The sequence below is a fragment of the Topomyia yanbarensis genome, chromosome 3 (genome assembly GCF_030247195.1).
Source record: "Topomyia yanbarensis strain Yona2022 chromosome 3, ASM3024719v1, whole genome shotgun sequence".
Taxonomy (NCBI): Eukaryota; Metazoa; Arthropoda; class Insecta; order Diptera; family Culicidae; genus Topomyia; species Topomyia yanbarensis.
In genome coordinates, this window is record NC_080672.1 from 341,088,184 (window position 1) to 341,115,453 (window position 27,270).

General features: G+C 41.3%; 2 protein-coding genes across 4 annotated transcripts; one reads left to right on the forward strand and one right to left on the reverse strand.

Annotated features, from left to right (window-relative positions):
* Positions 1 to 260: 260 nt before the first annotated feature.
* LOC131689334 (uncharacterized) lies at positions 261 to 23,835 on the forward strand. 3 transcript variants are annotated; one of them, XR_009305377.1, is made up of 4 exons: positions 261 to 536; positions 610 to 1,916; positions 1,975 to 3,243; positions 22,592 to 22,708. XR_009305377.1 is itself a non-coding variant. In XM_058974354.1 (2 exons), exons 1-2 carry the CDS (start codon positions 20,367 to 20,369, stop codon positions 23,827 to 23,829), a joined length of 2,679 nt encoding a protein of 892 aa, XP_058830337.1. In that variant the 5' UTR covers positions 20,133 to 20,366; the 3' UTR covers positions 23,830 to 23,835. The 3 variants fall into 3 exon arrangements, 1 of the variants encoding a protein (XP_058830337.1); XR_009305376.1 differs by having other exon boundaries at positions 261 to 1,916; XM_058974354.1 differs by lacking the exons at positions 261 to 536; positions 610 to 1,916; positions 1,975 to 3,243 and adding an exon at positions 20,133 to 21,807 and having other exon boundaries at positions 22,592 to 23,835.
* On the reverse strand, positions 4,591 to 10,746 carry LOC131689336 (transient receptor potential cation channel subfamily A member 1-like). The gene is made up of 2 exons (XM_058974355.1): positions 9,116 to 10,746; positions 4,591 to 9,060 (listed from the first exon to the last, which is right to left on the reverse strand). Exons 1-2 carry the CDS (start codon positions 10,545 to 10,547, stop codon positions 7,823 to 7,825), a joined length of 2,670 nt encoding a protein of 889 aa, XP_058830338.1. The 5' UTR covers positions 10,548 to 10,746; the 3' UTR covers positions 4,591 to 7,822.
* Positions 23,836 to 27,270: the final 3,435 nt, after the last annotated feature.

Below are 27,270 nucleotides of genomic sequence, written 5' to 3' on the forward strand. Positions count from 1 at the left end.
GTAGCATTTGTATAACCAGTCTTAAGTGTATTCTACTTCACTCCGGTTATGTCTCTGACATTACCCACCCATCTTTTTTTTCTGTGTGCAGGAGACATCAAAAATCTGTAAAATACAGACATCTGGCATCGCTGCCTTATACGACGTTTAGTTTTGTCGGACTGTTTCGTGAATGAGCAAAAGATAAATGAACAATCCATTCATAAATTTCGACACTCATGAGTGTTTACATCGAAGACCGGACTGACCGGACTCGTAAGGCGCATAGTTCATTTCATTAATTTTCTACCACTAAAAACAAGACCCCGGTTTATTATGAAATAATTGTTAATTCGTGTATCAACGTTGTGAAATCATTTTCAGCAATATTTAATTCAACATATGTATTGTAGTATCAGTAGTTAGAAGTAGAGCGGTCAATACGATGTTTGTTTTGACGAAGAGAATTTACATAGATTCATTTTAAAAAAATACCCGGAAACAGACAGAAAAAAATAGTTAATATCTTGTTTCGAACAGCGATATGAAACCTAATTGTGAGTGTGGATCAAACGAGCACTGTATAAAATTTATAAATCACGTCGAAATCGAATTGGACATGTTCAACAGGTTGTTAAGTTCCAATACAAATGTATACGAACCGGTGCATGGAGGTGACACTGCCCTTCATCTTGCCATACGAAAGGGAGACCAGGCGCAAGTCAACGTACTATTAGCAGCATATCAAAAAGATTTCGAAATGTTCAGTACCTATTTGAAAACTAACTATCAATGGAACCCAGAGAACATGATATGGCACAATAAAACTATCCTAGTGGCAACCAACGCAGATCAATGTCGAGCAGTTAAAGAGATGGCGAGTTGTCCATTAACAGTCGAAGAGCTACCCCGAGCTGTATTTATCCTACTTCAAACTCCAATAGAGGGGGAAAATGTTGCAATGATTCTTCCCAGCAACAATGATCGACTGGCACTTTATCAACTATTCACCTCGCTATTGCCAAATGGATTTCTGACGTGGAACAACGTTGGACAAGGATACAGGCAAACATACGTTGAGGAAGCCGCCTCGTGTGGCAGCATCGAAGTTATCCAACGACTTGTTACCTTGGGAGCTAAGCTTGCCATTCCAAATCACAGCGCTCTGTTGGCAGCTTGTCGAAATCTTCAGAAAGAGACCATTCGGTGGCTGTTGGATGCGCATTTGGATTGTGTATTGCAAAACACCGATCAAAAGCAAGCACTTGTCATACTTTTAAAGAAACGAAACGTCGAGATGTTTGAGTTTGTTCTGGATAAAATGATTGCGTATCGGCGAAAGCGATACAGCGAACCCGATTCAGAAGCGTTGGCAAAAATTATTCACTATGAGTTTATTCCCATCGTTTTCAAACATCTTAGAATGGGTGCAATACGAGATAAAATTGAAGAGTTTATTGTTAAATATAAGCTGGATCTATCCTATCAGTGGAATGGTGGTTCCATGTTGGTATGTGTAATGTGTCGACGACTAGCACTGAACTACTGTTTTGATGTCATTCGTCAAAACCACGAATTGCTTGGAATCAGCAATAAAAATGTTACTGTGCTACACACTTTGATCGCCTTGGGTCATATCGAATTTTTGAAAGAGATATATGAAAAACATCCGATGGTTAAATTATATTTTCAAACCGATCAAGCATTCGTTGAGCTTCAGAATGCGATTTTGGATGCAGATCGAGTTACGATCCAATTTATTCTGGCACACCACTCTGATTACCTAAAGAGCAATTTAGATAAGTTCAAAAGAGAGATATTGTGCCATAAATATCAAACTGAAGCATTCCTTGAACAACCTGGGTTACTCGTTGATTTTTTCCCAGAATTTGAAATAGCAATTGACCAGCAGGTGCCGAAGCAAATATCTAAGACAGGTATGACTATTACTTTAAAAGGGTTTATGCATAACTTAGCATTGGACTCCCATTTCAGAATCAAACTGTACAACAATAAGAAGTGTTGATCAACTGCATTCGGCTGTCGATAAGAGTGATAAACATCTCCTCGTTCAATGTCTAGAAGCTGGTTGGGATATCGATATGCTGGACAACGAAGGAAACCATTTAATTCATTATGTTCGAACCGTAGCTATGCTTAAATTGCTACTCGAGCGCCATCCTGAGGGTACTAAACTAGTGAAACGTTTAAACTATGCCGGATATTCGATTCTTCATCGTGTTTGTTCTGCCGATATTGACCTTGAGAAGCAATATGAGTTAGTGGAAACAATACTGGATTACGGGGCTGACGTGAATCAACTCACAAAAAGTGGGGACTCCGCAGCATTTATGACCAAACATTGCAGAATTTTAGATATCCTAATAAAACACAACATCAAATTAGATGTTGTTAATGATAAAGGTGAGACAGCTCTACTGCGACACCTGTTGAACCGTAACGCTGCAATGGCCAGTACCATACTACCTGTAGTATACAAATTGCCCTCTTTCGGAAAGTACGCCCACCAGTATCTAGCTCCTATGATGAACAACGATCGAATTTCATTTAGTCTCGACTATCAGCCGATACTGGTTAAGCACCCTGAAATAACCGAGTTTCTACTGGGCGCAGTTTATCGCCATTCCCGAGACGAAGCATCGCGCCTTTTTGCCAAGGCTTGTTATGGATCACTTAGTTTCATCGTTGAAAAAATTCTCGATTTTGGCTTTGATCTGGACTACAACTACAAAGCTGATTATGGATGCACACCATTAATAGGCCTGGTGGGCTATGCGCAAGAACGCAACGATCATCTCCTGAAAAGGTTGCTCGAGAAAGTTGTCGATGTGAATCTACGAGATAGCTCAGGAAGAACTGCGCTTTTGTCGTTAGCGTTATTTTTTTGTTCCGTGAAGCGATACGGACATGGAACGCACACGGTTCAGATGTTGCTGGATCGAGGGGAATTGGTCAACGCGAAAGATGCGGATGGAAATACGGCGCTGCATTTTGCTTTCGATAGGAATGAGTGGGAATTAGTGGAAGTACTGGTGCGGAATGGGGGCGATTTGAAGATTCAAAACAGCGCCGGCAAATTACCGTATCAGACAGGGTCCAGCATAAACCAAGAGCTGTTCAGTTTTATGAGTTGATTGGTTCTGTGATTGTTTGGTTTTATCCAGAGGTGTTGTTTATTACAAAAGGCCCACTGAAACCGAAGACAAATCTGTATATCGAACGTGTTAATGGCTACAAATCAAGGTAAACCAACATTTTTACTTCGGTTGACATACAAGAAAAAATTTAGTACCTATCGGTAGAAAAATTATTGTGATCGTTTATTTCATTCGTCTGACAAAAACTTCATTTTATTATTCTATTTTATTATGTATAATTTGCTCTAGCTATAAGGTCCGATTTTCTCACACACGAAAACCACCCCCCTTCTAAGGACCTAATGTGAGTTGGTTGGGTTGTTAGGACATGGTGGGGTATGCGCAGCCTTGGGCTCTGTTAAACCTGTAAAAAAGCCATATTTAGAATAGTAACTCCGACGAAGCGAGCCTGTGCAGCTTCTGTTGAAATCCTATTAAAGAATGAAGATCTTAGCATAAAAGCATCCTAGCCCAACCAGAAGGCCAACCGGCACATCAAGATCAATGCCAGTCACGTCCTGATAACGGCATTCTGGTCATGGCGAACGTCAACGGACAGGACACGGATCACGAATTGGACGGCAATTTTGGGCGAATAGGCATGCTGTTCTAATCCCTGGATAAGATAGGATGACACCGAGCTGAAATGACAAGTGGGCTAATAGTACGGCTCCATTCGTCCCGTTAAAATTTTGGCAGGTCTCCCGGTACGTTCAAACCACCACTGCTGATTTTGCGGCGATCCGGATCTGAATACTACCTCCCATGAAGGAAGTGTCAACCCCAGCATGGCCTCCCTGCTTGCATAGATAACCGTGGGATCATAGGAGGCGACCACGTAAAGCGAGTGAAGATAGTGGCACGGAGTTGGGACCCAACAAATTGGAAAGGGAACAATAAAATCACACATATGGAGGCGGTGAATCCGTTCACCAGCGGTGGTTTGGTGAGGTCGCCAGTACCAGCAGCTGAAGTTATTCAGCAAAAGCAAGAGAGAAGCCGCAGCAATAACCGCATCAGCAACAGTAGCTGCAGCAGCCAACGCAGAGTGGGATGAGCAATACTCCACATCAGTCGAAAATAGTGACAGAAGGAGCAACCCAGTAGAACCCAGTAGAAGACCAGGGGGGCAAGAGGCAGAAGCGCGAGGACGCTCTCACTGCTGAAAGGAAGGAAGTCACTCAGCAAGGAGAAAACTTGAGTACCGTTGTATGTCGGAAGGAAAAACACAAAGCGGAAGAAAGAGAGAAAAGTGAGGCAGAAGAGGAAAGAAAAACCTTCGGCTTGTTAGAAGAACGACTTTTGCAGCGCACCTCAAAAAAGTTAGAGAGGATCCGGAGCTAAGGGATTTAAGGGAAAACGTGATAAGAACCAGGCGTACCCAAAAAGGTGATATGATCTTCGAGTGGAAGGAGGATCCCACGATTGACAACTCGACTATACAGGAGATTATTACCAAATCACTGGAAAACGAAGCAGAAGATAAAAGCCTCAAGCCCGGAAACGGCGATCGTGTGCAAGGACCTGGATGAGATCACGACGGTAGATGAGCTACGAGGGGCACAGAAGCAACAGTACAGCCGAGGTGCACATGGGGTACGGAGGAACTCAGGAAGCCATGATTCGTCTACCGGTAACTGCTGGAGGTAGGCAAAGTTACGGTTGAATGGTCGAGATGCCTATTGAGAGCTGCCCATGAGTGAATAAACAAGCGCAACATAAAAAATAGGATACACAAGGACTGGTTTTGAAGATACAAGGAAAGCCAGGATTAGCCGTCAAGGATTGGAGAACCGAAAGCAAAACCAGCCAAACAGCCAAAACCCCAAGAAACGGAAACCGCGTTCTTCTGTACGCCGAGGAGACCGAGAGTTTCGTCAGGTGATGTGAGACCAGGAGATTTCAAGAAACACAATGAGGGGAACAAAGGGACGAAGCAAAGGTGAAGTATTCATAGTCAAAGCTAACGATGATTCGTACGAGAAGGTACTGCGCGCAACGCGGATAAACCCGGCACTCAACCCAAGTAACCAAAAGTTCGTGTAAGGGAGCTGCATAAGCTTCCCGTTTAAAGTAATTCTGCAATACGTTTTATGTTCTAATAGCGGCTTAAGCAGCTTCCAAGTTCCATTAAAGCTTAAGCAGCTTGAAAGTTCGCTAAGAACTTTATGTGAACTTTGAAGTGTGCTTTTTAAGTATTATCCACACTTCTGGTTGCTTGGGAAGAAGCTACGCTCAGACTTTAAGAAAATCCGGCGCTCGTACCGGAGATGATCCTGGAATTGAAAAGGGATCCGATGTCAAACAGCTCTGCTTATAAAGAGCTCACCGAGAAAGCCATGGGCGACGTAATGGAAATGAGAACCTTGTGTCCGGAGGCAACCATCCAAAGAAAGGACCTAGATGAAGTATCCTCGGAAGAAGAGATGAGAGAAGCTCTCCAATAACAGTGTGATCTTGGAGATGACGATCCGAATGAGACACACCTGGATGAAGTATTCTCGGAAGAAGAGATGAGAGAAGCTCTCCAATACCAGTGTGAATTTGGAGATGACGATCCGAATGAGATAGGGACCTTTCGACATGCAAGTGTCTTCAGTTAGGCTTCCAGTCGAAGCAGCAAGCAAAGCACTAAAAACCAGGAAGATCGAAGTTGGCTGGTCGGTATGTCAACTGATTGTCTCTCAGCAACCGGAAGTGTGCTTCAAGTGTCAAAAGTTTGGCCAGCTGGCTAAAAATTGCACTGGACCTGATAGGAGCAAATTATGCAGAAGGTACGGGGAAGAAGGTAACAACATCACAAGAGGCCCACGATGCCCGGCCTTCAAAGAGGCGATTGCAAGGAAGTCACAGTGGAGGTAACGCAAAGCAATCTCAACCAATGTGACAACACAACACTTGCTGCGACAATCTGTAGCAGAGTCTAAGTGCGATGTAGCTATCATCTCGGTACCATAGCGTATCCCGGCCAGCGATGGCAACTGGATATCAAATATCAGATAACGCAAAATCGGATTTGGACGACGGTAAGTGGTTTATCGCGCAGATGAAGGCTTTGTTATATCCAAAATCAATGGCGTCTTTTTCTGCAGCTGCTACGCACCTTCGCGGTGGAAGATAGACTTCCGATAAACTGACAGAAGAGCTTATCGAAGGGAGACTAGTAGTCATAGCTGGCGATTTCAACGCTTTGGTAGTAAAATGGGGCAGCCGCTTTACCAACTCAAGGGAAATTAGTCTACTCGCTGAAACTGCCAAACCGAAGCTGAACGTAGATGTTTCCAACGATGGTACAATCAGCATCTACCGCCGGGAACGTAGGCAATAGCCGCCCTTAACAAGGAAATCAAGTGAGAAAGCCTGTCTAGAGAAGTTTTACCACACTGCCAATCAGTTGCACAGCATGAATTGACGGCCTGGCCGCCTACACCGTACGGGGCTTAGGATGACCACGAAGAAGAAACTCGAGTGACCAACGAGGAGCTGATAGCAGTGGCAAAAGCTTTGAAAACCAAAAAGGTTTGGGACCAGACGGTATCACCAACGTGGCTCTGAAAACAGCAATCTTAACGAACCCGAACGTGTTCAGGACCGCGTTTCATAAGTGTAACGACGATGGAAACTTCCCCGACGTCTGGAATCGACAAAATCTGGTGTTGTTGCCGAAGCTAGGTAAGTTCCTTTGAAATCCTGCAGCATACAGGCCGATATGCCTGTTAGATATACAGTCGGTAAGGTGCTTGAAAGAGTAATCCTTAACAGGCTTACAACATACACGGAGGGCGAGAATGATGGATATGCAGTTCGGCTTCCGGGAAGGTAGATCCACTGTGGACGCAATACGGTACTGTATAATGGTTACGCTGAACGTAAAACACGCCTTCAACAGTGCTAGTTAGACTGCAATCGCCGATGCGCTACATAGACTAAGATTTCCCGTGCATCACTGTAGGATTCTGAGGCACACTTCTACCGGAATCGTCGGACCGACCTCGATACTCGATAATTCTGGTTACTGAAAGGAGTGAAGGAGACCTGCGGGTGCGACCGAAGTAGGCTAGATCCACCGCCGGGGTCTAAACTGAGAATCACGTATCGTCGATGATAGGTCGTCGGGGCTCCTGAGAGCCACTCCACCCGGAATCGCAGGACTGATCTCGGCGCCTGACCGACCGCCGTCGAGATCACTTTTGAGATAACTTTCAACGGGAAATTTTTCCGTCGGAGTAGGCTAGTAGTATTGTGTGGCGGGCCACCTGTGAGCTGAAAGTCACCCTGCTCTCCCCAAGTAGTGGTCACTTCAAATGGTTCCGGAATGATCAAGCAAATGTCGGTATTTTGGTGGGGGTTAGAGGAGTAGAGTACAGAGTTATCTTCTCTGTTCAGAGTCCCTCACTCTGACACGCGATGGACAAAATCTATAATCAAACTACTGAACGTGTGCTGGTCGGCTCAAAAGCTTCACCACCAAGAGAAAAAATACACACACCTTCACAATTATATAAGAAATTCTCTATTTACGTTGGCCCTTCCATCCAGCGGGAGGGTATACTTTTTATTTATTTCAATCCGCCTCTCATTATTCCCTTTTGGTATCCCTGTCTTAATATGTAATTAGATGGTCTAATTTCAGTGTTTCGAAAGGTTTCAGCCTATTTCCTACAGTTAAATCCCGACTGCCTCCATCAAACCATGAAGTAGAACAATTCCTGATTTAAACGCGATCCCATTTGACAAGGAACTTTCCCATCTTTATTCCTAGCCTTCAAATCACCTCCGTTCCTTATCAAACTTTCTACCAACTCCAATTCACTCGAAGAGAAGGCTAAATGCAAAGCCGTGTTTCCATTGCTATCCGTCGCATTAACGTTTGCTCCGTGATCCAACAACAGTTGTACCGTTTCAACACTGTGGCCGTACCATTTCGCCGATCTGAACCTCTCCACAAGCGTAAGCAACGCATTTCTTCCCCAGCTATTGCGCGTTTCCAAGTCGACACCTTTTTCAAGTAAGCGTTTAACTAAGTGGACATTGTTTTCCTCCATGTAGCTAAGCAGTCCGATAATAGGCGTGTATTCGTAGTCATCCTTATGGTTATAGTCCAGGTCGTAGTCGTAATCCAAGAATTTTTCCACTGCAAAATTGAGTGCTTTGGAGCATGCATCGGCGAACAGCCGAGAAGCATCTTCTCGCGAATGAGCGTATGCCGAATCGAACAACAGTTTGGTAGTCGCTGGGTATTTTTCCAGAAATCGCTGGTAATCACAGTAGAAGGTATCGAGACTTCTAGATCTTATCATTAGAGACAGACATTCGTGGGCATGCTCTTTGAAACTGGGAAGTTCGTGAACTAGTGGTAACAGAGCAGTCACCATACAAGTATGCCTGTTGCGTACATGTCGCAGGAAAGCGGTTTCACCTTTTTTGCTAACGATGTCCAATTTCACACCGTACTTTTCAAGGGCATCCAGAACAGTACAACTGGAGGCCATGAAAAGGGGCGATTCGCCACTGTTGTTCAGTTGATTCACATCCGCTCCGCAGTCTATCACTTTTTCTAGCAGTGAGGTTAACAGTTTACGTTCCAAGTAACGAGAACATAGCCGATGTATGAGGGCATTGCCGTCGGAGTTGGTCAAATTGACCAATTTTTTACCTTCCGGGTAACGATCTATTAGCAGATCCAGCATGGGTATGTCTTGAACGTAATGTACAGCATGGTTTCCATCACTGTCTAGAGCATCCGGGTTGACGCCACCTTCTAATAATTCGGTGAAAAAAACTGCATCATTTTTAGCAACCGCCAAATGTAGCAATGTTTCTCCATTTGCGCCTCTAATGCTGTGCAAAGGTTGTGTGCTTTGCACTTTAAGAGGAGACGCCGAAAAATCTATAGCTAGACTGGAAAAAGCAGCTTCTATATCTAAAATGGACAGTTGGTTAAACAACAAGAATGGTTTTAATTGTTAGACTCTTACCATCTTTATAATAAACTGGTTTCGACGAATCCAATTCTCCAATATTACTTTGAAGCTCGGGAAAGTGTTCAAACAGAACTTCACGTAGACTGTCCGATGCCTTGAGGCCACAGCCCATTGCTTCCCGCATTTTCTCCGAATTTTCTTGTAGGAATGTTAGATGGTGCGCTGCTAAAAACTGAACTGTATCTCGATTTCCACCGTAGATTGCCTTTTGCATGGTCGTAAAGCTACCGTCAGTCTCGAAATATTTCTTCACTTCCGGTTTTAGTTTATACATTTCTACAAGAAAATCCAGATAGCCCCAATCTATTAAACATTGCAAAATTGTCTGGCATCCATAGTCTACCAGTCCAAGTAAGTCAGGGTTTTCACGAATTCCATCCAAACAGTATTCTACGGCTAACTTACGTCCTAGCAAGCAAGCGAGCGTCGTAACGTTCTCCCATTGATAGAATAAATCCAGTTTGTACTTCACAATACATTGCTCAATCTTTGCTAGCAAAGGCCCCTTTCCAACATAAGTTAATATTGATAGGCATGTGTACTCCGCGTTTTCGAAACGGAAGATCATGTTAAACGCTTCCGATTCAGATTCGTTGTAATACTTTTGCCGATAGGCGATCATTCTCTTCAGAACAAAATCAAACAATTCTTCGTTTCTCTTCTGCATCAATATAATCAATGCGTTATGTTGTCCACTATCCCTAGTCGTACAGTCAAAATGATCAAAGTGTTCTGTTAGTAACCAGCGGATGGTATTCTTCTGAAGTCGTCGGCAAGCTGCCAAAAGTGCATTGTGATCCGGAATAGCGATTTCAGCTCCTAAGTCAAACAATTGTTGAATGATATCAGTTCGACCACAAGACGCAGCAATTTCCATGAACGTTTCGCGGGTTTTCTCGGTGCACACACTGTTCCATGTCAGGAGTCCATTGGGTATTAAGCCTGAGATCAGCTGGACCGCTGCTAGACTGGTGGTCTCATCCGGATGAATCACAGCTACTTCTTCTTCATCTATGGGTATTAGTAGTAAAACAAACACTGCGTGTGTTAGATTTTCCTTTGAAAGCTGGCGGTTCTCTAGTTGCTTTGCAGACCGACATTGATCTTCACTAGCTGCTATCAGAATATTTTTCCTGAGCCACAATTTATCACTTGGATCCCACTGATATTTGGACACTACATAATCACGAACCTTGTCAAAATCTGATTGATACGCAGCGAGCAAGACATTGATTTCGAACTTATTGCCACTTCGGATGGCGCGATGCAGTAATGTTTCGCCTTTCTCCGGCTTGTAGATATTGGTTTTGGTGTCAGTCAATTTTTGCCGCATATCTTCCTCACTTTCATAGTCATCTATTTGCAACGGATGAATTTCGTCTTCAGAGAAGTCGTCGAACAATCCGAAATCACGGATAGATTCCATTTTGAGGTTCTCCAACTCCCGTATAACGAATTAGTATAGCTTCTTACTCCAGTTCAACTAAATTACTAAACAATTATACCGCCAGGCTGGTCCCTTTAAATACGGAACAAGTAGTTTTATTTCGTAACGTTGCACATCGCGGTGCAACTTTAGGTTCGTGCATCATATTTGCCAATGATAACAAAACACAACTACACTAGCAAACTTACTACTGCGTCTGCGAATAGTTCATTTCATTCATGCTGGTGGAACTCAGGGAGCTCAGTGTTTTCTTATTATTTCTATCTACGTGATGAATAAAAACAACCTTTCATTCATCATGATTAGGGTTGCCCGCTTGAAATAGGCGTAGACCCGAAGGTTTTTACCAGCCCCGTGAAAACTGTTTGTTGCCTGAAGCTGCCACCAAATGCCAGTAGCGCTAGCTATGTTTCAAATGTTCAAGGTCCCCTCTAAGAACGGTTGGTTTCAAAATCGTCCAATGAAGGACGTTCGTTGGACCAATTTGGACAACGTCCAAATAACCGTTCAACGAACGTCCATCGTTGGACCCGTGTTGAACGATTTTAAAACAATTTTTTGGACGTCTCAGTGGGTCTGTTCACATGAACTGTATAACACTGTTTAAAAATTGGAATCAAAACAAGTAAATAATGACAATATATGAGAATTCACGCTTTCTCTTGCATCGCTTCTTCTCCACAAAATCCGAACGCTTTTATAACCTGAGTACCAATTAAGCACATCAAAATGAAGTTTGTTTGCATTCGGAAAGTTTCAGGTCGAATTAACAACATTGGCTCGTAGCAACCCAATCAAACCATTCGGAATTTGATTCGGAATCCTGAATGGAGTCAGTATGGATTCCAAATCAAATGCAACAACCGATTCTGAGTCGGAATCGGTTGTTGCATTTGATTTGGAATCCATAATGACTCCATTAAGAAATCCGAACCGGTTCCGGAATGAGTTTAACTGGGAATGTGAGCGTTGCTTAAAGCGCGTTCGCTGTCATTTTTGACAACTAGCCGAGCCAGAAAGCCAGCTTATGTTCGCTTCACTCATTTTTCAAAGAAACGTCGAAACATTCACCCTCTTGGTTTTTACTAACTTGAAAAAAGTTTCAAAAGATGGGAGATTACGAATGTATAACGAATATGAAAAAGATAACATCGGTTAGATAACCGGAATGTCGTGACTGCACTTCGGACATGTTATTTCAAATCTAATGATATTTAACGGTATCATTAGATTTGAAACGAGATATTTGAATGAGGAATTTTCAAATTATTCTTTATTTTTTTTTTTAATAATTATTAAATTTATTTAGGCCCAAATGCGGTAGCTCGACAAGGCCGATTGTTCGTTTTTTACAATAAATTAAAAAAAACAACTAAGTCAAGTTTTTTGTCTCGTTCAGACGCAGCTTTCTGCTGCGTGTTGAGATCCTTTTTCTAGGGGGCGAAATATTGCCAGTGTTGTCCACTGCAATTTGAGGTTAGATCCGTTTGTCTTCTTTCGCGTTGTCGTTCATGTCCATGTCCTCATCCGTAGTACTTTCCTGCTGCTCGCGGTCAGATGTTCCAGTTTGTGTCTTACTCTTATCGGTCGTTATTGTATGTTCGTATTTTTCGGCATTCGTTTCGTTGTTGTTGTTGCTGGTTGTTGGTGCTTGATCCGGAGATGTTGGTTTTGCAGCTGTTAGTGGTTTAGCGTAAGATGGTTCTGGGCTGATTTCAGCTGGATTGGTTAAGTTTTCCTTAACAGTTTCTACGCAAGGTTTTCCGAGGTGCAGCTTCTTCGTGCAGAACTGGCACGTAGGAATTTGCCCTGGGTACGTGACTAGTGATGTCTGTTGAAAGAGAGCATCGTCCCTTCCTAACACTGTGAAGCTTAAGTATGAGGGAATTGGCTTGGTCACACGCATTCTCACCACACGAACACCGTTAGGGATGCCTGGGAAAAAATTCCTCCATGAGTCTACTTCTCCGTATTTTTGCAAGCATTTTTTAATCGCGCCGTCAGGGGTACGCGTAGCCAAATCATGGACCCGTTCTCGATGTATACGGGAATGCTATATTTAACATTGCCGCATTCGGCGGTGTGCTGCTTGTTGTTTCGCGAGGCGAATGTCTCAGCTTGGTTAATGTTGTTGAACGAAATCAGCACGCAATGTTTGATGTGATGCATTTGTAGGGTTTTCACTTCAGCCAGATTGAGTTCCATCTGCACTTTTAATAACTGTTCCACTTCCCGAATGGCTGGCCTTACGGGGCATTTTGAAAAATCAACAGCAACACAGTTCGGCCGCATCTGGGTTGCTTTTTGCTGGGCACCGTCACTCATCACTTAATCGCACAGTAGGTATAGGCTATTGTTATATGGACTGCTTGTGTGATAGGCACCGATTGATTTTTAGGTAGAATTGACTGTTTCACTTGCGCGGGACGATTTTTTGCTTCTGCTCAAGGCGAGATGTGAAGACAAACTGAAATTATTCTTTATGATAATTATGGTAGTTTGGAAAAGAATATTAGACGTTTGTGCTGAATTCAAAGATCGTTGAATACTTCTGACCTCACTTCTGACATGATTGGTGTAGGTGTGGGTCGTCAACCGGTTATAATTTTACCATTTGTTGTGTATTGCAGATCAAATCTCGACAATCATAGGATTACGGCGTAAAAGCCAACTGTCAAAATTCTCTTTGAAAGGAAATTCCGGACAAACCGTTACTGACCGAATACAGTACATAGCAGTTAACGATAAAGAAAACTTTTCTCTTTAATCTACTGCCAACATCTGTGATTTGCGAGTTACGGTTTGTCCGGAATTTCCAATCAAAGTGAATTTTGACAGTTGGCTTTTAAGCCGTAATCATATGTTTGTCGAGAAATGAAGTATTGGTACAATATGAAAAGTGCAAAATATGTCTTCTACTTTCTACATTAAAATTTTTATTTACGAAGCAAAATAACCCTTGGCAAAAGTTAAAAAGTCCGAAGTGTAGTCACTACACTCCAGTTGTACCTTACTCACCCATCTTTTTGCACATACAGTCGTGATTCGTTGGTTTGTCAGTTTTTAACTGGACTGCCTTAAGACTGTGAACCATTTGGTGTAATTTTTAACTTTTAGTTAAAATCTGACACTTCGAAAGTTATTTGCAAAATAACCCTACTCTGGATCATGGTTAAAATTGACAGAGCGATAGTTAAATTTCACAGCTCGATGGTTAAAATTTTGCCCATGATGCAGAATAAAAAGGTGGAAACATTTTCTGTACCTAATTGAGGTTGTCAATATTTTTCAATACAAAATTAAGGACTAAAGATGGAAACGATAACGTGTTGTGTTAAGATTTGTTTGGATTATTTCATGATGTGGATATTTACTTTTCGAGGCTATGACTGTCATACTTAAGGTAATAAGAAAAAAAAACTAATTTTAAAATATCGACAAATGTTCACACCTCTACCAACTTGTGGTCATCGCAGCTGTTAATTCTAAATAACTATCTATATGTCAACTTTTGAAATGGTTCGCTCTCTCGGTTAAATTTTTCCATTCACGAGAAAATAACTTTCGAACTGTCAAATTTTAACTAAAGGTTAAAAAATCGCCAAATGGTTCACATCCTTAGTTAGACCTCCTCTAGTTGGATCATTGTCCAACTAAAAAGCATCTGAATGTCAAAATCTCGTGTCAAATTCACTTTGACAATCAAACCGATAATAATTAGAGATGCGAGCAGATACATTTTCGGTCCAACTAGCGAATCGAATTAATTAGTTGGACTAGCGAATCACGACTGTACTGAGCTGCCTTCGAGAGTATGTTGTAAGATTTTATCTATCTCGCATTAAAACACATCACTTTGGACATGGTTTTGTAAGCAAGCGCTCAACAACTACTAATCTGGTGAGCTGCGTGTTGTCGCTGATTGAAAAATTGGAAAAACTACACCAGATCGATGCGGTGTACTTCGATTTCTCGAAAGCTTGTTGTGGAAAAGCCAAGGCGAACTGGACTGCCGGACTAATTGAATCTCGTCGTACCTCGCGAATCGTAGCGCCTCGGTGCGACTTGAAACTACATTCTCGGATCCATTCCTTCCACATTATATCGGGCGTACCTCAAGGGAGTCATCTCGAACCTCTTCTATTTGTGCTCTTTGTGAACGACCTCTGCAGTGAATTGTCGCCGTCTAATGTCATCTATGCTGACGATGTGAAAATTTACCAAGTTATAACAACTATGCTAGACTGTTATGCATTGCAAATGGACGTTGATAGGATCATCGACTGGAGCGACAAAAACGGAATAAGTGTGAATATTCAAAAGTGCTGCACAATCACCTTTACATGAGTACATTCTCCAATTGTGTTCGAATACTCTATGTGTTCTGCTCCCATAGAACGAGTCGTGTCCGTCAAGGACCTTGGTGTCATTCTCGACTGTAAGCTACGCTTTACCGCACGGTACTCTTCCGTTATAGCTAAAGCCTACGCTGTACTTGGACTCATCAAACATAACACTCGCGATTTTAATGACGTTTATTGTCCAAAAACACTATACAGCACACTGGTACGCAGCATTCTAGAATATGGAGTTACTATTTGGGCTCTGTATCACCATACACGTTAATCGTATCGAACGGGTATAGAAGAACTTTATCGGCTTCGCACTTCGTCGATTACCCTGGCAGAATCGATTTCAGATACTTCATATGAAGATCGCTGTACGCTGCGAAACAGACGAATCTTTCTTCAACGACTTTTCATTTTCGACTTGCTGATACACAACGTACACTCTCCTGAGCTTCTAGCAAAACTTAACCAGTGGAAGAGTTTTGTGTGCCTTTTGTAGAGAGGATGCCAAACAAAAAAGTATACGGTAGTTGATTAGAACCAGGTAACCCATACGGTGTTGGTTCCGAGGTAGAAATAGATGCAGTATGAAGTTGTCGACGATTTGATGTATCATAGTGCCTAGTGACAATCGTGACATGTAATAACGGAGATGGCCGTGAGATAAAAAGCGGTTGGCGGCTATACATGGAATCTTCTACGAAGTCCCGTAGCTTCCGGCGCGCACAAAATATTCTGCATGCATGTCACTGATACTCCCTGTTGCTCTGTATGGACATGAGGCGTAGTCGTTGAAAGAGACTGAATATCGACTGGTTGGTGTTTACGGACATGCTGATATCGCAAGGCTTATAAGGCATGGCCGACTACGCTTGACTGGACATGTTGTTAGAATGTCGGAAGAGTACTCGATGAATAGGTGCGGGCGAGAAATATTCAACGCGGTAAACATTGCAAGAAGGGTATGCCCGTACTCCGTTTCTTTGCAGAAAATTGTGCGCGACTTGTCGCCACGGAACTACACAATTCACTCACATTTAATGATGAATTCTCAGATGCACGTCAGCGCATGAAAAAAAATGCTCTTGGGTCAGACAAAATTAAACTCAGTTTTTTGAAGAATCTGCATTTCGATCAAGAGTCGACTATTGAATTTATACAACAGTTTTCTGCAGCAGAGCATTGGTCCGAGGGACTGGAGACAAGTAACATTGATTGTTACTCATAAACCTTCATAACTAGTTTTCGATCACAGTTCGTATCGACCGATTGCAATGCTATTCTATTACGCATAGACAATTCATTTAAGATAAACGGGCAATAAGCATCGCTGAATCCTTCGCTATTCGATAACAGACCTTTATACGTTTAATTTAAGATTTGTTTGAAAATAATCCACCGAGGGTCATTATTATTTTTTCAATTCAGTGAGGATGGCTAACTATCGCCAAAAACAGAAAGGGCCATAATAACTCTTCTAAAGCTTTAATCATGCCATATGTATTCGATAACATATAGAATGGTTTCAATTTGAGTGTTTTATTACAAGACTTACATACATACTAATAAATAAATCTAATCAATCGTGAATGTTATACATGATTAAAGTTATCACTTATTATTCGAAAAAGTTGTTGATCATGCACAATTCCATAAATGTCTCAATAACTACCTTAGAATAAGATGGTAAATATGACATATGTAAGATAGAGTGAAATCCTTTTTATTTGATACCCAAAATGCCTACAACTACTCAAGTTGAGATAATGATCCATTAAAAAAATGTGGCAAAGTTTCATGGTCTGAAAGCATTTACTTAAAATGCTACATCTCTGCCCCCCGATCGAACTTTCACAATATTTATTCACGAAAACTTTTGTAATGAATAGTAATTTCCAGTACAAGCATTTGGTTTATTGAAAAAAAAATACTGATATTTGTTTTGTGTGGATTTTCTTCAAAATTTAAAAAAATATTGTTTTCGATTTGTTAAAGGGGGTTTTCTTATATAATTGTGCAAAAAGTACCTAATGTTTGATAATTTTTTTGAAGAAGTAAAATGACTTAGACATGTGACGCCATTTTTGACACCATGCACTCGAAAAATTTTATTTTATAGATGAAACCTTAATAAAAAATTTGCAGCATAGCGCACATGTCTAAGTCATTTTACGGCTTCCAAAAAAAATAAAATAAACATGCTTTTTTCACTTTTTCCACAATTATATAAGAGGATCGCCTTTAGGGAGCGTCTGGTGTAAAGTGCTCTAACCGAAGGTTATTTTGGTTTACGAGGAAAGGTAACAATGGATCTTTTTTGTAATGTTAAGATTTATTTATACATTCATTGTGCATGAAAAAATATATTTTCAGTCACGCAGAGGCACACATACGAACGTTCCAAGAGTAGACGTCCAACCATTTCCACGTCGAGGAGCGCCACGGCGAATACGATAACTCTCGATGAAATTGTCTGATACGGGAAATTCAATAAGTTTTGTAAAGCTTAGACTTGTTTGTCGATGTTAGTCGATGAACCTAAAAAAATCAAGTTTCGGATTATGGCTTCATGAAAACCGAAAAATTTAATATTTTACTGTGAAATTCGCTAACTTTTTTTTTTCAAAATAATAGGGTGAAAATTTATTTTATTTAGTTTTCTGTGGTTCATCGACAGGTACAACATATTGTGCATTCTCCTAAAAAAATCAAGACAACTCGTTATTAGTTTTTGAGTCATCGTGCTCGCCAATTTGTAAAACGCGTTTTCAAGAAAATACCCTAATAAACTATCATTCAAGAGCCTAACGACCTGTTCAGGGTATCATCCAAACAATATGTGGAATCGTTGGGCTATATGGTTTAAAGTTCGTGTATAATATTTTTTATTAGGGTAGCTTTTAAAGGGTATCCCACATCAAATTGCATCACGGAAAAAGCGCTGTAAAAATAACTCATTGGTTATTTTCTCTTAAAAAATTGGTTAGAAATAGTTTAGAGTGTATTGTTTACACTGTATTATAAGGGCATGTTCAGGAGCGATTTATTTTGTATAGGAGTTTCAAAGTAGAACTGGAACTGAAACATTCACATCCCCAGCAGAGCGTTTTGTTTTATAATTTCGAACAGTTTTGTTTCAAAATTTAAAACTGTTATACGACGCCGTTCTATTTGTTGCTCATTTTAAAACACGTTTAGAACTGTGTTTTAAATACATGCAAAGTTTTCAGCACAGACACTTAGACCCGATAGACTGGGGAAAAATAAATTTGAATGCAGCGACGCTGAAGGCATGACATGAATTTTAAACTGAATAGAACATCCGCTAAAACTGCTGCTGGGGATAGCAAGTTCTAGTTTTAAAATTTTCAGTTTTATATAAAAGAACTGTCAAAATTATGAATCTAAAACTGAAACACTCCTGAACATGCTCTAACAGTTTTAAATTTTGAAACAAAACTGTTCGAAATTATTCTGGTTGCAGTTGAAAACTGGAAAATCCAACCAGCGACAATCGTATTTTCTCTGGTTCTAAACAATGGAATCACGTCGAAAGTAGTGCGCTGTTTTCGTACAATGATGCGCTATCCAGCGCACTACTTCCGACATCATGGATTAGCACTAAACAGGAGAAAAACCGATTGTCGCTGGATGGATTTTCCAGCGCTCAACTGCAACCAGAATATAAAACAAAACGCTCTGCTGGGGATGTGAATGTTTCAGTTCCAGTTCTACTTTGAAACTCCTATACAAAATAAAACGCTCCTGAACATGCCCTTAGGGCGAGTCCATTGAGGAAGATCTGTTTACAACAATAGTTTTTTGTAGTTTATTCCAAGGTGCTTAGAGTTGATTAAAGAGAATAAAAACTTCTTGGTTTATTCAGCCAAGAAGCCTTCAAACAGCTACAGCAAGTTCAGGTTAGACGAGATGCACGTATGGGCGAAGAAGTCTCGGATGAGCTGCTCGTGATGTTATTCAAATTACCGAAAAACATTTAAGCGATTTATGAAAATTGTTCAGCCTAAAACAAGTGTTCGTAATTAAACCTGCTCAATTTCTTGTCTTACTGCGATATCTGAATACCAATAGTAATGTTCATCTAGTAAGTATGTCCAGCTATCCAACTGCGGCAACAGAAATCGACAGAAATAGATGATATGTACAACGGAATAAAGTGTATGTTGTTTGTGTAACTGCCGAAAACAACCAAATTAACATCACCATGGGCAGGCTAAACAGATTGCGTTGCCGGTTATATTTATTTCCATAAACTTTAACCTGTCAAGGCAGAGCAGAGCAATTGGGTTGCGTAATTTGATTGTTAGGTGAACCAAGTTTTGATTTTGCTTTTGTATGGGACCTTGGCGTATTTAATTTGTATTTGCTTCAACTAACTGGATGGTACTCCTCGTTTGACTGCTATAATTTTGTTTCTACACGCGATACATTCATACATAATGATGAATCAATAGAATTAATGAAGACTGTCCGTCTTGCATATTTTTTAAACGTTTGCACTTATTCACTTATTCACGCATAAATCAACTTAACTGTTATTTTCCACGCAGATGTCACTTAAGAGTTACTTTATCGAAATAAAGAAAAAAAAAATCCGCGAATGAATTGATTTTTTCCTCGATAAATCTGAAAATTGGAAGCTTGAAAATTACATCCGCACGAAGCTGCACTGCTGATTATCAATATTTGCTTAAATTGTACACATTTAGCAGTATTCAAGGCCTACTGAGTGTTTCATAATTCAAGGTTACCCATAATGATAGAGTACACATACAATACAACGGAAGTTTTATCGTCAAATCCCTAAAATAACCATGTGTCCGTCTTACCCCACCTGTCCGTCTTAGCCACAATTCCCTTACCAAGTTATCGAGCATCGCCGTCTCGCAAAATACATATTTCTTACCACCTTAAACCAATCTTCGCGAAATGAAAACCACCTGAACCTTCCAAATATATTTAAAAGATTAAACTAAATTTAACTATAGAAAAGTTCGCCGTCTCGCTCGACCCAACGAAATTGATATATAACCTAAAGACTCGGAGATCTCCGAAAATCGGTGTGTCTGGATCAAGCATGTCCAGATGGCAACCCTAATCATGATAATTGAAAAAATGCAAAGAGAATAAACAAAAACCATGAGTTACCTTCGTCAGCTGTTTTAGTTTAGTTGTGACTTTTGAGTGAAGCGGTTTTTAGTAGTGTCCCGCTAGTAACTACGTACTACTACATATACACGCTTAGCTATACCGACAAGATGTTGTTAGTGAGTCACGCTAGCCGATCAGTTTCAAATCATGGAGGCAAGGTGGCGCAATCGAAGAACTAAAATCGATAAGTTATCAGCTATTTTATCATATCGCGGGTAACCTAGGCCCGTATATGAAATCATCACAGACCAGCTTCTGCAAACAGTAAGCAATAGTCATGCATCGAAAGCGCTACTTTCCGGCGGATTTGGAGCCGCACCCGTTGCACTACGCCGCCTTGAGAGGATATTTGGACCGGGTTCGAGAACTAATTGCAGCTGGTCATAATGTTTACGAACCCATTCAAGATGGGGAAACCGCAGCGCACGTGGCTATCGCCGAAGGTCAACCGGAAGTGGCTAAGCTACTATTAGAAGAATACCGTAAGGATTTCGAGATTGTTGGCGAGCAACTAGTACGAAGCAAACCGAGTGATCAAGCAAAATTCTGGTTACGAAAAACTATCCTAATAGCAGTGAATGAAGATCAACGTAATATTGTGCAACAAGTTTGTCAATCATTAACTTCTGTAGAAACGATGAAGGAAACAATGTTGATTTTAATTAAAGTACCAAATGGAAACAAAGAACTAACCGTAGTGCCGAGCAATTCAAAAGATCAAATGCAGCTTTTTAAACTTGCCAAAAAGCTGTTACCCAACGGAATTCTATCTTGGAACAGCACTGGGCCGGAGGGAAAGTGCGAAACATTGCTTCAACTCGCTGCCTATCATGGAAAAGCAGAAATTCTTGAACTGTTAGCGAAATTGGGAGCGGATTTGTCATTTGCTGGTTCTGGAAAACGAAGACCCCTTCATTCGGCCTGTGAAGCATCTCAGAATGATATTATTGAGATACTTATAAATAAATATGGTGACCAGTTTGATCCCACGGCGTTAGATGAAAATTGCGAGCATGCTCTACATTACATCCTCAGTCGAAAAAATAAAACTAATTTTGAACTACTACTGAATGCAATGGTCGACCATCGGAAGCGACATTTTGGTGATTCGGCATCGAAAGCCTTTAATTTTATATTTAAAGCAGAGAACAAAGAATACCCTTACATAGGCATATGGAGTCAACTGGATACGACTTTTTGGGGTGAGCTGCTTGAAAGGCAACTGGAACGGTTTCATTACGACCTGTCCTACAAGTGGAAACATGTTACAGCATTGCTCGATATGATACCCTATAGAAAAGCAAGGAAGTATTATTTAGCTCAAATTCAAAATAATCCACAGCTTCTGAAGGTATCCAATGAGTATGGTTGTACCGCATTGCACGCATTGATTTCGTCCAATGAGCTGCAAGTAGTCAAAGGATTGTATGCAGATCATAAAGATATTCCTGAATTATTCGAATGTGATGCTGCTATTCAAACACTTACCGCAGTTATGGTGAATGGACATGTTGAAATGACGAAATTTATACTTGAACGCCATACAGCATTCTTTCACCAGATAGCAGAAGATATATGCGAAAAAGTCGTGATGGAATACATTGCGTCAAATTATGATGTGATGTTTGATATATTGCAGCAATATTTGCCAGAAGTCGAACCCTTTCTTAAGGAACGGAGATCGTGGATTAAGAATCTTTCGGATGCAGTAACAACAGGTATGTTATATCTCATAAAACGGTGCCGGATCCAGGAGAGGGTTCTGTGGGTCCGGAATTCCCGAATTTTTTTGAAGTTGATGGGAAATTTTAAATTATTTTCAATTTTAAATTAGTCCATGATGACTCCGTACAGCCTGGAAAAGTAGAAAGTCACTTGGAGATTCAATCGTAGGAAAATATCCATGAAACCTAGTCGCCAAACCTACTTCGTAGAGGTCCTAGGTTGTATATTGGGGATTTCAATGTATGACGATACCTAGCGAGACGTTTAAATGATCAAAGACGATGTACTTCCCAAGTAACAATTGAAGTTTTATAGCATCTTACAAGTGCAATCTAAGTTTTATGAGTGGCTATAAACCTACCCTAAAACTTAAATTGTTACTAGGGTTATGATCAGATAACGACGGTTTGGGCTCGTTGGGTACGAACCAGTTTACCAACTCATGCTTAACACCGTTAGAGGTGATGGTTCATTATGCGGGAAATATGTGCATGCGCACTTTACTTGCATTTCGGCAAATGACGCTGAATTTCTGAATAAATCCATAATGTCAAAAATACATAGAAATGTAAGAGATTAGTTTGATTAAACGGGTTTAGTTTTTCTGACGAACATTGTTTCGGGATTTTTTAAATATATTCCACCAGCCCCGAGTACGCATTTCTTCCAATTTAGGTTTCCTAATCTGTGGTAAATCAGTTTTGTTTCATTTGTAACGAATACTCCTTTACTAGTGAACTTCATCATAATCGAACTAATTCCTGCTTCCATTTCCAGAATACAACGAAACCTACGATAATCTTCTCGCCGACTTCTCGACTACCCTGGAGACACTCCAAAAAGTCGGAAAAACTCTTAACAGTTTCAGCGGAGGATGTTTCCTGAACCAAGCGATTCGCGAAAATCAATTCGAACTCGTTGAACAACTGCTAAATGCCGGAGTCGATTTCGATTATATCGACACAGATGAACGCCATGCCATCCATTGGGTAAACAGCGTGAAAATGTTACGACTTCTGGTGGCCAAACATCCCGATGGTTCATCCCTAGTGCATCGAAAGGATCGCATTGGAATGACATTACTGCATGTGACTTGTCCGGGCAAAACGAACGAAAGGGAGGAACTTATCCTGGAGCTTCTACGGCTTGGTGCGAAAATAGATGAACGGACGTATGATCAGGCAACAGTGCTGTTTTGCACCTATGACGAGGAGCTGTTTTGTTTTTTGACGGATCAAATTAAATCGAAAGGATTCCCCTGCATCGACACAGAGTTACGAGATTTTGAAGGAAAAACGGCTCTTCACATGCATTTGAGACACCTGAACAGTCACATATCTTCGATAATGCTGCGGGCTGCCTCTAGTTGGGTTAACTTTACCAACAAGGGGGACTCTTACCTGGCGTATTTGATTCGATTTGAACCAGGCTTGTTTGATGCTGTGTTCAGACCCATACTGGAAGCTAATCCCGATAAAACGGAACAGATGTTCCGTGAAGAGCTAAAAGCATCACGGGCACGTTGTTCCGAGTTGTTTGTTGATGCTTGTTTAAATGTAAACAGTTACTGTATCGACAAGTTTTTAGATATGGATCTTGATTTCGACATTCGAGATTACCGAGGATTCGTAGGACTGTTATGTTTACTAGAGAGTCAAGAAATTCCGGAGTCGGGGTTCGTAAAACGATTGTTAGAAAAAGGAATTGATGTTAATATACGGGATGCTGACGGGCGAAACGCGTTGATGATTCTAGGTCAGAATTATGCCAAAGCGAAAAAGAATGGTTACACAATAGAAACAGTGAAAGCTCTCATTGATCGAAACGCGAAGGTCGATGAGGTTGATCGAAACGGGGAGACGGTACTGCATTATGCTTTCAAATCGCTAGAGATGGACTGGATTGAAGTTTTGTTGGAAGGTGGTGCCAATTTTAGATTGGTGAATGGTGATGGCAAATTGCCGTATGAAATGGCACCCGGTGGGTTTTCAGAAATATTTTCCTTCCTATGTTGAACGAGTCAATGGAAACTGAACGTATCAAAAAAAAACCAGAGACAAATGATATCTAGAACATATTCTCGAAGCGTCCATCATCTATTAAACCATGCTAGTCACGTTTCTGATTCTGATTCTGGTTCATGCCTCATTGCTGGCCACTTCTAGTTAATACAACGAAAAAAACGGACCATTATCAGCTAACAACATAATATCGAGCAATAATGGCGAACCTGAGGTTGAATCTTCATCAAAATAATACAAGACGACACAATAAACAAACACGTTCAACAATATAAACCCAGTTCGTCAATAGACGCCGAAGATCATTGCACGCAGTAAAAATGTGTGCGCAAAGTGGAATCTGTCCACAGAAGTATTTTTATTGAACATTATTATAAAACTATGTATTTCAAATATATGAAATACTCACTGTTTCTACTAACCTAACTCATTGCCGTATGATACGCATAGTCAGCGATATATGTGATATATGTTCATTCGAACATATGGACGATCCTTCTCGAAGATGACGTATTTAAGCACAAAGCAGTCCCACCATCTACGAGTTTATAGAGACACACTGTTTTGTCCCGTCTGGTGCGATTGCCATTGAAAATCTTCGCGCAATGAAGCAAAGACTTCTTCAAACAGCCATGGCTCGACTGTCGCGCTTTTTCGTCTCAGATATTTGGACCCGAATACGTCTTTCGCTGCGACCGAAATCCATGTAACAGTAAAAAGCTAAGTGGCGGAGGCGTTGCTGTTGCTGTGCATAAACAACTGAAAGCTAGAGTTGTTGACGACGTGCGTGGAAATGCGTTGAACAAATCTGGGTAGCTATTGAGCTTGGTGACCGAACCCTTTTTCTATGTGCAGTTTACTTCCCACCGGATCGCATTCGTGACTCCATGTTGATCGATGCTCACATCCAGTCAATTTCGCATGTTATGACACGTATGACTCCAGTCGACGAAATCGCTATTCTGGGCGATTTTAATCTTCCAGGACTGTCGTGGCAACCATCTCATAGTGGCTTCCTGTACCCTGACCCTGATAATTCCGTGTTTTATGCAAGTTCAATCAACCTTCTCGACAGCTACAGCACAGCTACGCTTTTTCAAATCAACGACGTGGTTAACGAAAATGGCCGTAGTTTGGACCTCTGCTTCGTAAGCGCCCAGGACGTTGCTCCAACTATTTATGCCGCGCCAGCTCCACTGGTGAAAATTGTCCCCCATCACCGGCCTCTCGTTGTCGTGATGAATCGAAAACGATCCCGTGTAGCTGAGATAATTCCTGACCCGGTTTTCTACGAGTATCGCAATGCAGACCATCGCAGCATCGAGGTTTTTCTAGCAGAGTTTGACTGGGACGGCATTCTCGATAGCAATAATGTCGATCAAGCAGCGCAGACCTTCACACATGTCATAGCGTATATCATCGATAGATTCAATCCGAAGAAGGTAAACCGCAATGGGGTACATCCGCCGTGGCAATCCGCTGAGATACGGCGACTCAAAACAGTAAAGCGAGCCGCCTTAAGAAAATTTACAAAATATCGCACTATGCCACTTTTTTTTCACTTTATTTTTATTTACGTGACTTTAAATCACTATGCCACTCAGGAACTATTATGTGAGGCTTAACATCGAGTACAAAAAAGGAAACAAACGTTACTCGCATCATAAACGCAATGTTCAACGCAAACTCAAATCGAATCCAAATTTGTTTTAGAAATATATCAACGAGCAACGCAGAGTCTGGTCTCCCGTCGACGATGACTTTGAACGGAGATATGGGTACCGATAACAATGAAATCTGTCGTCTCTTCTCCATTAAGTTCGCCAGTGTTTTCAATGCTGAAGTTTTACCTCCTGAGCATATTTCCGTCGCCGCCAGAAACATCCCTTTTCAAACACAGACTTTTAGTCAAATGGATGTAGACGATGCAATGATAACCCGAGCAGCCCGCCAATTGAAGTCAACTCATAAACCGGGACCTGATGGAATACCGTCCGTTCTTTTGAAGCATCATGTCGATCGTTTGCTGTCTTCACTTTGTCACATTTTTCAACTGTCTTTATCTAAAGGAATTTTCCCCTCATGCTGGAAATACGCGCATATGTTTCCTGTATATAAAAAAGGTAAAAGAAATGACATCGACAACTACCGTGACATCACATCTCTTTGCGCCGTTTCAAAGCTGTTTGAACTTGTCGTCACGGAGCCTCTTTTCAGTCACTGCAAGCAATACCTGAGCGATGACCAACACGGTTTCATGCCCGGACGCTCGACTTCTACGAATTTGCTGTGTCTTACCTCATTCATCACTACAACTATGGCGGAACGGAATCAAACGGATGTTATTTACACTGATCTGTCGGCAGCTTTCGACAAGATTAATCACGCTATAGCCGTTGCCAAGATGCAGAGACTAGGATTACATGGTTCACTCCTTAAATGGTTAAATTGTTATCTTACCGACCGGTGGATGAATGCCACTATAGGTGATTCACAGTCAGATAAGTTTAAAGCTACTTCCGGTATTCCACAGGGAAGTCATCTTGGACCGATAATTTTTTTATTGTATTTCAACGATGTAAACCATGTTTTGGAAGGACCTCGTCTGTCCTTTGCGGATAACTTGAAAATGTATGCACAGATTCATTCCTACAAGAACAACTGGACAGTTTCGCAGCTTGGTGTGATTTAAATGGAATGATCGTCAACCCTAGTAAATCCTCTGTGATCGCCTTTACAAGGAAAAAGCAACCTATTCGCTTCAAATACACCTTGGGGGAAGTTGAAATCGATCGCGTCACCCACGTTAAAGATCTTGGAGTTATCCTGGATGCCCAACTCACTTTCAAACAGCACGTTTCGTTCATCGTACGTAAAGCATCACAAACGCTGGGCCTCATCATGCGAATAGCTAGAGATTTCACCGATGTACATTGTTTGAAGTCATTGTACTGTGCATTGGTCCGCCCAACTATTGAGTTCAGCTCCGCAGTGTGGAGTCCTTTCTACTTGAACAGAGCGGGAAGAATAGAATCTATACAACGAAGATTTATTAGATTCGCTTTGCGCAGATGGCTAGATCCGCATCGGTTACCCAGCTACGAAAGTCGTTGTCTACTTATTGACCTGGACACCCTGCGAACCCGGCGGGATCTCTCCAAAGCGCTTTTAGTAGCAGACATTCTGCAGAATAGGATCAACTGCACTGCCCTTTTGCAAGATATCTCGCTCAACGTCCTCCCCAGAGCTCTAAGGAACAGACTCATGCTACGGTTGCCATTTCGTCGAACCAACTACGGGATGAACACAGCGATCAACGGTATTCAGAGGACCTTCAATAGAGCTTCAGTCTTCGACTACCATCTTCCACGCCCAACGCTCCGTCGTCGGTTTGCGAGTATGCTGTCAGGATCAGAACCATACTGACTAATAGTG